Source organism: Bidens hawaiensis, unplaced genomic scaffold, assembly GCF_021521415.1.
Source record: "Bidens hawaiensis isolate Kalapana, Puna unplaced genomic scaffold, B.hawaiensis_p1.1 tig00010132_1, whole genome shotgun sequence".
In the NCBI taxonomy this organism is placed as follows: domain Eukaryota; kingdom Viridiplantae; phylum Streptophyta; class Magnoliopsida; order Asterales; family Asteraceae; genus Bidens; species Bidens hawaiensis.
In genome coordinates, this window is record NW_027491767.1 from 583,392 (window position 1) to 595,678 (window position 12,287).

Consider the following 12,287-nt stretch of genomic DNA (forward strand, 5'->3'; position numbering starts at 1 on the left):
GCGAATAGTTTAACCTTACAATCTACTCGTCGCGACTAAAGAACTTATGAATTACTCGTGGGCGTTGATTACGAGGAATAAAACTTATTTAGTCGTGCCGAGTAAATGGTTAGTAAATCGTCTCGTTGCGGTTAGTTTAAAAACACGTGTCAAATTTTAATTGGTTATACAAACCACTCATCACGACTAGATTATATTACCTATTTTGAGAATCTTGCAAATGACACTTAAAAACTTAGTAACATTTTTATAAACGCTTATTTTGGGAATTTTTCATAATTAAAATCATACATTTGATGGTTAAATGGTTAAAGCTTTTGATACTCTATGTTATATGAATTTCAGTGAAAAGAAAAGGACATTGATCCCTATACAAGGCCAAAAGGCTGGAATGAAAGAAGGGGCATAATTAAAGTAAGCAATGGTTATTTATACATTATTTTTGAATATTCACACACCCTCTTAACACACGTATTATCTTTAAACATACCCTATAAAGGATGTATGAATAACATATCCCAAAGTAAGTTAGCGATGATCAGGAAGAAGGGACAAAATAAAAGTGATTTAGCAATGATTTAGGAGAGTACAATATTCCATCTTCAATATAAGATGGCCCACGTTAATGTGAATACTTTTGTGGTTCCACATGTAACAAAAGGATATATGAAAAAGATAAATCTTCCATGGAAAAAGATAAATCTTCCATTGATCAAAAAGATAATATATGTCTATCTAAAAATAATAATTTTGCCTCATAAATCAGATTTTCAGGGAAAATCTAATCTCATATAGATTTATGTTGGATATAGCTGTTTACAGTCAGTCTTATACTCTTATACAGTCACTATGATCGACTTTGACGGTTTTTTTACTCATTTTTACCTCCGTGTGTGGGTATATATATATTGAATGTGCTGGTTTTAATCACAACATTAAGAGGCACCCTATATTGTAGCGGACCCATAAAATTTTCTCATGAGGTTAGAATTTTTTTAGAGTAAAAAGAAATTATTGCTATATATCTATATAAATCTTTATAGGGTCATATCATGTCAGGTCGAACACATAATAAAAAATCAAGCCTTAAGTTATAATTGATTGCTTAAGCACCACACTTTAAAGTAAACACACACATTAATATAAATTGTAATAATATTCAAAATCTACCCAAAAAAAATTTAGTATAGTCAAATAATAATTTATATAACTAACCAGATACTCAATAACTCTATCAATTTTCTATAAAATATTTAATTCATTTAATACATTTTTTCCGTAATCTACTAATAAGTATGTTTTGTTAATCCTAAATTGGTGGACAAGATAAGAATAAAAGTATATAAATAGTTAAAAAAATTAAAACATAACACATGCAAAGATCAAAATATCAGATGAAAATGCAAATAATAAAGTCATGCTTTATCAAAACTACAAAGAATGTGAGGTTTTGACTTTTGAGGATGCTCTTTAGCTGTTTTGATAATGAAAGGACAATTTAAAAATACATATATAATTGTATTAGAATTTAATTGACTATAGCATCAATCATTTAAGTTTAGACAAATATCATGATATTGAAAGAGATTATCATTCAGTGATATTTTCCTTGTCCTGTCTCAATTACATATAATACCATAATATATGAAATAATCAAAACAACCTAACCACTATACAAGGAAACATATATCACATTTACAAATATAAAGATATACCAAATACTTATACAATAATACATTCTAATACGCCCCCGCAGTTCAAGTGGGATCTTGTCCGACGCTCAAACTGGTCCGAAAAGATTGAAACAGGTCACGCGGTAATCCTTTGGTGAATATGTCGGCGTACTGATATGGAGCCGGAATATGAAGGACTCGAACATGGCCAATACGAACTTTTTCTCGGACAAAGTGGATGTTGATTTCGATGTGTTTCGTGCGTTGATGTTGTACCGGGTTACCAGATAAGTACACCGCAGATATGTTATCACAATAGACTATCGTCGCCCGGGTCATTTGAACATGAAGATCCAATAATAAATTCCGAATCCAGGTGGTTTCGACAACCGCATTAGCTACGCCTCGGTATTCTGCCTCGGCACTTGAACGAGATATCGTGGGTTGTCGTTTGGACGACCACGAAACAAGGTTGTTCCCCAAATACACACAATACCCTGATGTTGAACGTCGCGAATCGGGGCACCCTCCCCAATCCGCATCCGAATACGCGGTCATGGATGTAGGGGCAGAAGGCGTAAGTTGTAACCCGTAGTTTAGTGTTCCGCGAATATAACGTAATATTCTTTGCATGAATGCTAGATGCGGTTTCCGCGGAGCGTGCATAAATAAACATACCTGCTGAACCGCATATGCGATATCAGGACGAGTGAACGTGAGGTATTGCAAAGCTCCTGCGAGACTACGATAATGAGACCCGTCCTCAAGTAGTGGTCCGTCTTCAGCCCCAAGTTTCGCACTCGTGTCGACGGGAGTAGCACAAGGTTTACATGTGGACATGGAGGCTCTTTCAAGAATATCCATGGCATATTGCGACTGGGATAAAAATAAGCCATGTCGGTCGCGGGTCACGGTTACGCCGAGGAAGTGATGCAAGGGCCCTAAATCTTTCATCGCGAATTCTCGGGAAAGCGACTTAATAATGTTGTTAAGAAGAGTGGTTGAGGAACCTGTTAGGACAATGTCATCAACATATAGGAGTAGATATGCCATATCCTTTCCTTATCGATAGATAAATAACGAGTTATCACAAGAACTCCCTTTAAAACCTTTGCTGAGAATGAACTGAGAAAACCGATCGAACCAAGCCCGCGGTGCTTGTCTAAGACCGTATAGAGATCGGCGTAGTTTGCACACAAAGTTTGGTGCATTCGGGTCCACAAAGCCAGCCGGTTGGTGCATGTAAACAGTCTCGGTGAGATTACCGTGCAAAAAAGCATTCTTTACGCCCAATTGATGAATCGGCCAAGACCGGGACAACCCAAGTGAAAGAACGGTGCGTATCGTGGCTGGTTTAACAACCGGACTAAACGTTTCATCACAATTGATGCCCAAAGTTTGAGATTTACCGTTAACAACCAAACGAGCTTTATACCGTTCCAAAGATCCATCAGAATTAAACTTATGACGGAATAACCACATGCAACGAATTACGGAATGGTTAGCCGGGTAAGGCACCAAGTCCCATGTACCACTATCTTTTAACGCTTTAAACTCGTCTATCATGGCCAATTTCCAGTTTGGATCGGATAACTCTTTTTGGTAAGTAGTGGGTATGGGGGAAATCGGGTTATTGTAGTGTGTGGTGTGAAGATTATATTTTGGATTTGGTTTTGTGATCCCGGATTTGGCTCTAGTTTGCATGGTGTGTGAACTTGTGGGAGGTGAAATGGGTTCGGCTTGGTGTGGAGAGGTGGAAATAGTAGGTTGTTGAAGATCAGTGTTGGCTGAAGCATGAGGTGGAGGGGTAGGAGGGTTATCGGCTTGGGTTGTCTGTGAGGGTAATGAATGGGTCTGTGGGGTAGGAGTGGTGTGATTGGTGGAAGGAGTTGTGGGTTGGTCTGGGGTGACAGGAGAGTAGCTGGGAAAGGCAATTGGATGCATAAAAGGTTCTTCATCTAGGAAATTATAATGTGTATTGGCAACTGGTTCGTTGAAAGGGAACGAAAACTCGTCAAAGACGACGTGCCGAGATATGTGAACCCGTCCGGTAAGAGGATCGAGACATCGGTATCCGCGAAAATATGAGGGATAGCCGAGAAATATGCATCGGGTGGATCGAGGAAAGAGTTTATACGGTACGGTTGCGGAGAGGTTAGGATAGCATGCACAACCAAAAACTCGTAGATGATCGTAAGTGGGGTGGCGATTGTATAAGGCATAGGTGGGGGTAAGGTAATTAAGTCTTTTAGTTGGGAGAATATTATGTAGATAAGTGGCGGTGTGAAGGGCTTCGACCCAAAACGAGGGTGGTAGGTGTGCATGCATAAGAAGTGGTCTAATGATGTCATTAAGGCGCCAAATCATACGTTCGGAGTGACCATTTTGCGGAGAAGTTTGAGGACACGAGAAACGAAAAACGAGGCCATGCGAAGCGAAATTATGAAAATCCCGGTTATCAAATTCGCCACCCAAATCACATTGAAATGTTTTAATGCTACGTTGAAATTGGGTTTGAACAAACTTATAAAATTTTTTAAAGTTTGCAAATGCTTCGGATTTAAATTTAAGAGGATAAACCCAAACATAGTTTGTAAAATTATCAATAAGTACCATGTAATATTTGTAGCCCGAATTACTAAGAACCGGGGAGGTCCACAAATCACAATGAACAATATCAAATGGTGCAACCGTTATAGAACTAGATTCAATAAAAGGTAAGCGTTTGCTGTTTGAAACTTGACATGAATGACAAAAATTGGAATTATCCTTATTACAAGAAATAAAAAATCGACTAGAAAGTAAAGATAAGATAGGATGTCCCGGGTGTCCAAGACGGTTGTGCCAATTGTTGGTAGTGGTGGTGAGTAAGCAGTTTGCGGAAGCCATAGTAGGTTCGGTGAATGGGTAGAGGTCCCCCGTGTTGTCATGGCGTGAAAGAATCTTTCCAGTTGTAAGGTCCTTCAAAGAAAAACCATACGGGTCAAATTCAATAGAAACAAGATTTTCACGACTAAATTTACGGACAACGATTAGATCTTTAATAACATGAGGTGCATGAAGTATATTATTTAAGTGAACGGTTTTATTTGGGAGGTGGTAGGTGGAATTACCCGATCCAGAAATTAGTAGAGATTGGCCATTACCTACGAGTATATTACCATTAAAAGGAAAAGTAGATGGGAATTGGATTTTACCTGCATTAGATGTGAGATGGGACGTTACACCAGAGTCCATGTGCCAAGGAGTGTCAGTTTGGTTTATTTGCATGGCCTGAAGCGCAGCTCCGAGCTCAGTAGGACAAAGAGGGTTCGGCCCGGGTGCAGACCCATACCCGTGAAGTGCCATATTAGCCTGTTGCTGTTGGGCTTGAAAGCCCGATGTCATATTTGGAGTGGCCGATGGTTTATTAGTCCAAGGGGAACCCCAATTTGGTTGGGCCGGGTGTGGGCATGGTGGAGGCCCATTCCACCCATGTTGAGTCGGTTCATTCCAATTGGTCCACCCCGAAGGACCTGCCCCCCATTCATGTTGCCAATATCCATTATTCTAACCATAGCCATACTGTTGTTGTTGATTGCGTCCATAGGACCCACGACCACCGCCCCTGCCACGACCCCTGCCTCGTCCCCGATATTGATTGGTTTGATTTTGTGGGTATGATTGATGTTGGGTCGGAGTCTGCGAGGGTGGTGCCGAAGCTGTCGGAGTGGATTGGGCTGGTGCAGCCAAGGCGGTTTGATATGGGTAGGCTTGAGCTTGTGCTTGTAACCTTAACTGTTCCAGTCCAATTTGATTACGGGCATGCTCCCATGTAGCCTGACCTTGGTTGACGATGGCGGCAGCGACGTTATATTCTTGTGGAAGGCCCTGTGTCATTTGAAGGACAAGTCTTGACTCGTCCACAGGTCTTTCAACATCTTCCAATTGGTTAGCCAAATCTTTCAGCTGCTGGAAATAATCGTCCAATGACGAGCACGCGGCGAGGGTGGGATTGGTGAACTTGTGTTCAAGGAGTTGTGCACGGGCTGCCATATTGTTGAGAAATGCGTCCCGGATTTTATCCCACGCTTTTTGAGCGGTTGAATCGGCTTTAAGAACCCGGGACAAGATTTTCATTGAGATGGTCCCGTAAATCCATTGTAGAACAATGGCATCGATCTCGGCCCAAGACTCGTAAGTCTCATCAGTTTTGGCCGAAGGTGGTGTCTCATCGATGTGATGTGAGACTTTGTAACCTTTGGCATGGAGTTTAAATAACTTGGTCCATGCGGAATAAGTGACTTCTTCACCATCCAAGGTACGGATTTTTTGTTGTATGTTTGTAACAGAATAAACAGGGTGAAGAGTTTTGGGATCGGGTTTGGTTGATGTATCTCCGGTGTCGCCTGCCATGACGAATCAATGGCAATGATCACAGGAAAAAAAATTAAAGGCAGAAAAGAAGAAGAAAAAAAATGGTGGCTAGGGTTAGATGAGGCTCGATACCATGAAAGAGATCATCATTCTGTGATATTTTCCTTGTCCTGTCTCAATTACATATAATACCATAATATATGGAATAACCAAAATAACCTAGCCACTATACAAGGAAACATATATCACCTTTACAAATATAAAGATATACCAAATACTTATACAATAATACATTCTAATAGATATTTCATAAGTTTAAAAGGAATACATTACATGCATATTATATGGTGTCTAGCCTTTAAGTGATATGTTATACACGCCTGACACAAAGGCTTTATTAACACAAAATTTACATACATGACACACATGTATATACAAGGCTAGGTGTGCGTAAGCGCGTTTAATACATAACCATTGCGCTACGATGGTACTACAGTTGCATTGGAGTTCTGGCCAATCCTCTGGCCAACTTAGGCACTAGGGACTCATCCGGTATAATTTTTTCAATCCATTTGGCTTTTATTCGGATACGCTCTATGCTTTGTTTCAAGATCCTGACAAAAGAAGGCGTCACTCGGCTGCTAAAAAGTTCTTCCACTTCTTCTGCCTTCTCATGACTGCTAAACTGAAATGTGTTCCAAAGTTCCAAACCATATCATCACTTCAGTCTTTATACAAATGGATCTTAATATTTCAGTTTATAAAGTTTGAGACGAGACGACTTACTGGTGTCACTATATCTCTAATGAAACGATGGATCCCGTGACCCCAGCGCTTTACAATCACATCCCAGTTCTCCTGAATAGAAAATACAATTACCAGAAATTGTTTACTTATTTATAACTAACTACAGAATACAATTATCAATATTATGCTCCCACCTTTAGCCAAATCCATGCAGTTTCACGGCCTTCGAAGCTTATCCGTGCAGTTACATATAACGCATCTTCTTCTCGAATCTGTGAGGACAGAGATTAAACTTAAGTAGAGAATAACTTAGTTGGATTAATTATAATGTTTAATTATAATATATTTAATTGAGTGAAATACCTCATCAGTTAACATGAGGTTTAAAGCTTCTTTGACTAATTCCGAGTCTGGAGAAGAAGCTAGATAACTCAGAATTCTTACTCTCTCTTGAATTACATCGGCTTCTCTATATATCTTCAGTAGGGAGTCAAACCCGCTTCTGTCGGTAACACTTGAAGTTCTCATTATAGTAAGGTAAGCAGCCTGAAGGAAATAAGACGGCTCTAAAAGCTAGTAAGTGTATTCTTGAAAAATGGTCATTACTTATTACTATTAGTTGGTGTGCACCTTTCTGATACCAACTGGAAAGACGGGTGTAAACTTATCGTTTATATAAATTTGAAACCATTTTGTTAATTCTTCATGAGTTTCCTTATGGCCAAAAGTAGCCAATGCCTTATAAACTTCTTCCCTCAAAATTGTATTTAAGTGGCTTTCTCCAGGTACCGGTTCAAGACCGAACTTCCTGAAATTTTTTCAAATATTTTAAGCTAGTGACTTTGCAAACTGCTATAATGCATCCTATAAAGTAACTTACTCTGCAGATGATATAATGAGTTCAGTAAAGAACTGGCTGAGATGATTCCGTGGATCATAAACAGCGTCTTTTAACACCCTTGCAGTATTATAACAAGCCTGCCACATAAGCAGTGAAATAAGTAGGCCAGCGCCACCTATTCGAGTATTCGTCACTGGCAAAGTTAGCAAAAATCACAAGATTAATAATACGATGATAAGTCTCGACAGCACAGCATAATCAAGATCCTCTCTGTACAGATCCATCAAGGTAAGTAGAGATAATATCGACTCTTCACCGGCCTCACAAAGAGCATACGTATCATCCAATATGCCTGTAAACAATGTATTTTCAGCTACAGTGCAGATTTATATCAATGTACCTAGATTTTCTAAACAGAGGTATACCAGATTTATCTTCGGGAGACAAGCATTTGTCTTTTATGGCTTTTGTCAATCTAGCTGCAAGTGCACGATCATACTTCACCCTGTAAAAGCCCGTGTGCCCGACGTTGACTTTGACCCATGGCTTTTCAGTAACCTCTTGACTCTCGTCATTTGACTGGTCAAACTCAGATATATCCCGTTTTCCAACTTTTGTTTCTAAAAGAAACTTTTTGCGGTTATTGTACGAGCCCACTCCTAGAGTTATTGGGACTATCCATTGACCTTCACCTTGAAGTCCCAATGACATAAATCGAGTCTGCAACATGCAAAACTAAGATATATTTAATGCTAAACTAATTTAGTATTGTGAATTTGTGATATCGAATTGTGTTTAACCTGCTCAAATTGCAAATTGTGCTCTTCCAGTTGAACATATATAACAGGATACCCGGTTTGCTTTGTCCATATGTCCATAAGTTTGTTCATTTCGACATCAGATTCTTCAGAAAGAACACTCCAAAGATCATCGGTTGTTGCATTTTAGTATGCATATTTCTTCATATAAGAACTCATTGATTTCTATGGTCAGCAAACAAGTAGCTAGATCAGAAACTATATTTCATGTTGCTAGTATTGCAACACCTATAAATATAAATTTCGAGAAAGGGTAACCTGGAAAATTTCATCACCAAGATACTCCTTTAGCATGCGTATAAGAGAAGATCCTTTCTCGTAGCTTATAGCATCAAAAAGATCATTCACCGAGCTAGCATTGTATACTTCCACCTGTAAAAATGCATGTAGTTATACAAAAACTAATACTAAAGACATTGATAATAATAAATAATAATCAACGCACCTCAACTGGGTGCGACTGTTCCAGTGAATCTAACTGGAGACCGTTAGCGGTTGTTCAAGAAACTGATTCCAAATTCTCCACTCAGGAAATAACGTTTCGGTTGCAAAATAGCTTACCTAGATTATCATATATCACAAATTCATAGTATAAGATAGTGATTCATAACATAAGTATAACAAATACCCATGTTGCAAAACCCTCATTGAGCCATAGATGAGTCCACCATTCCATTGTTACTAAGTTACCGAACCATTGGTGTCCAACTTCATGTGTTGTCCAACTTCATGTGTTACAACAATCAAAGGCTGAAATGAAAATGTAGAGGTAGGGTACCAAAAAGACCCAAATACCCTTAAGTACCACCCGCGGGTCACAGAGAATCCTTTTATAAGCCATCCGCGGGACACATGGATAGTGGGACAGCTGTCACCACTCAAGTACTCTCTAGAAGAAGGTTCATGATTCTTACTTGAAGAATACGTGACATACTAACCAATGAACAAAGGACACCTGGCCAGGTTGTTATAACCGTGCACATGGCCAGGGTGCGATCCGTCCTATCATTTGGCAACACGTGTCCAGGTTGTTATACTCATGCACATGAGACGTATAGCTTAACCTATCACAAGAGGACACGTGTTCAGGCGGTTATCAGAGATATTCTAGAAGAGGACAGCTGCCCCAATCATCTTCCATCATCCTTCGGCTATAAATACCTTGTCAAACGGTATGAGGGGTGGATTCACTCACCTACATTATGTCTACACTTAGTCTATTTACTTCAGTACTTTCTTCATAACGAAGGTTACTGATTCTCACGCCGGAGGGTAGTTACAGGAAGACCCCCCCCCTCTTGTCCTTCCTGTAACGAGACTCACGGTGTCTGTTTTGCAGGTTCCGGTCATTGGACTTTGGGAAGTTATACTCATATCTTAGTTGTGATTATCATATTGTATCCTGTGGACTCATTGGATCCAGGACCCATACCCGGGGATTGAATCCGTGTTTCTTCATTGGCGCCATCCGTGTTTGTGTTAGAGCAGCAATAGTTATCGTTGGTTTTTTGGTTCGTTTAATATGAGTAAACTTCCTGAAGGGCCGACGGGAACCCCTGCACCTGATTCACGTGTAACTAACACAGAAGCACCTCCGGGTCTTAGTGTTTTTGCACGTATTACGACCCCAAGTGGCCGTACTCTTGAACGTATCACAACACCGGGGTCAAGAATCACCAATGTAACACCTGGGGGTTCTACCCTAGAGAATGTTACAACACCAACCGGTCCCACTCCCACAGATATGGGGAGTGGCTCGGTACCGGAAGGTTCAAATTTGGGTAACCTCAGACGGATTACGGAAGAGACTCGCAGAAACCAGTCAGTATTGGATCTGGAAGAAGATTCAGGCAACTCTGACATGGCAAGGTCTCATAAACGTAGTTCCAAATCTAGAGGAAAGCTAACCCCCGAGGAGTGGCTTCATGGGCAACAACAAAGTTTGGTGGCTGAATATGAGCGCAGAAAACGTGATGAACGATTTCGTGCCCGCACTTTGGATTATGAGGAATCTCCCAGGAGATCTCCCTCTCCTCCACCAACAGTAAGAGGAAGTCAGATTCGTTACAACCAACAGGCGGAATCAGAGTTTGGCGAACTACCGAGGTTACGCCCTCGTCCTCGCATAAATATATGCGGATGCCATCTTACTTAGAAGACTTTGACAGTTACGACTCAAATTACCAACCAGGAGAATATAGTATGTATACCGGTGATAGTAGGATGAACTCACGGACAAGAAGCAGTCGTCCGCAGGACATAGTCCGCCACACTGAATACCACGGTAACTCCGAACGAGACTTCACCAAACCCTATCGTCTGGAAGACTTTGCTGAAACATCGAAATTCATTGCAAGTATTGCTACAACACCTTTCCTTGTCAATGCTAAAATACCTACATCAGTGGGTAAATATAATGGGATGACTGATCCAAGTGATCATCTCCAGAATTTTATAGTGGTAGGTGGTGTTAGTGGTGGGACGCTCCCCGATTGGTGTCACATGTTCGCATTGACACTAACAGGTGCAGCAAGAGAATGGTTTGAAAAGTTACCTGACGGAGAGGTTTCTAGTTGGGACGATCTGGTGAAAATGTTTTCTCAATCAGAAATTTTGGATGTCGTCCGCCGCGACAACGAATCCATAGAAGATTTTATCACCTGGTTCAACGATGAAAGTCTGAACATTGGTGGGATAAGTAAGGACATGCTCCGTGGTGCTTTCCGCAAAAACGCCAAGTGTGATGATCTAGTCCGCACCCTCACTGGCAGAGATGGAATACCAAAAGAGTGGAACGATCTTATGACTGCGGCAAAAGTATATGCTAACACTGAGAAAACATTGAGAAATAATAACCCGAAGCAAAAGTTTAAAGTTGAGTTTCAAACTCCAAGACCTAATAGACAGGCGAAGGGCCCTATCTGGTCAAGACTTCAGCCAAGTGCGGAAGTGGCAAAACCATTCGATGCAAGATCTCTCATAGGCAACAAGAAAAAAGCGGGACCCTCAAGCAGGGGTCCCAACAGTTGGACTCCTCTTTCAAAGACTCCCGCTGAAATTCTCACGACAGAAAATATAAGTTTTAGAAAGCCACAGTCACTGACAAGAAGATCATTCTTAGACACCAAGAAGCATTGTTCGTATCATGACGATATTGGTCATAATACGAATGAGTGTAGAACATTAAAAAGCGAAATTGAGGCAGCTGTGAAGTCTGGAAAACTTAAGCATTTAGTGAAAGTGGGAAACCCGATAACGGTAAAGCTCCCATTCGAGACATCCAAGGTCCAAGTAAAAAACAAGTCAAAGATTTGAATGTCCATATGATACAAGGTGGATATAACACAGAGAAAAAAAAGGAAAGAATCGGATGATGAGGAGTGGAAGAATGAGCCAGTAATCTTCCCACGAATCAAAGGGGGTCCGAACAACAAGAACCCCCTGATAATCACTGCCCTCTTTGGACATTACTGTTCCCAATATGTCTTCTTCGACACTGGTAGTACGTCGGACATCATGTATGAACAATGCTTCGACCAGCTTGACAAAGAAGATAAGGAAAGGTTGACACCCATCCACGCTCCAGTTTCGGGGTTTGGAGGGGAAGTAATGCATCCACGAGGAGTAATTTCATTTCCCGTCAACTTAAGCGACGGAGTTCACTCAAGGACCGAGGAGGTAGAATTTTTGGTTTTACCAGCAATATCGAAACATGATATTATTCTCGGACGAGAAGCGATTGGTGACTTCAATGCACATCCGTCCACGGCACACGGTGCAGTAGGAGTTCTAACCTGCACTGGCATAACAATAATTCATGTCAACCGACACTGCTTTGCAACCGAGAGCTCA

General features: G+C 40.6%; 1 protein-coding gene across 1 annotated transcript; it reads right to left on the reverse strand.

Annotated features, from left to right (window-relative positions):
• Positions 1 to 7,410: 7,410 nt before the first annotated feature.
• LOC143534372 (aminopeptidase M1-like) lies at positions 7,411 to 8,931 on the reverse strand. Its single transcript, XM_077028875.1, has 6 exons — positions 8,881 to 8,931; positions 8,694 to 8,807; positions 8,043 to 8,600; positions 7,848 to 7,969; positions 7,653 to 7,754; positions 7,411 to 7,580 (listed from the first exon to the last, which is right to left on the reverse strand). Exons 3-5 carry the CDS (start codon positions 8,344 to 8,346, stop codon positions 7,653 to 7,655), a joined length of 528 nt encoding a protein of 175 aa, XP_076884990.1. The 5' UTR covers positions 8,347 to 8,600; positions 8,694 to 8,807; positions 8,881 to 8,931; the 3' UTR covers positions 7,411 to 7,580.
• Between the last annotated feature and the right edge of the window lie 3,356 nt (positions 8,932 to 12,287).

Bases quoted from the DNA above. Each gene is read 5' to 3' on its own strand.
- LOC143534372 (XM_077028875.1), bottom strand. From the start codon at position 8,346: ATGTTGCAGACTCGATTTATGTCATTGGGACTTCAAGGTGAAGGTCAA. The intron at 7,970-8,042 runs GTATACCTCTGT...CATTGTTTACAG, and splicing joins GTCTCCCGAAGATAAATCTG to GCATATTGGATGATACGTAT. The intron at 7,755-7,847 runs GTATTATTAATC...CTTATGTGGCAG, and splicing joins TGCTGTCGAGACTTATCATC to GCTTGTTATAATACTGCAAG.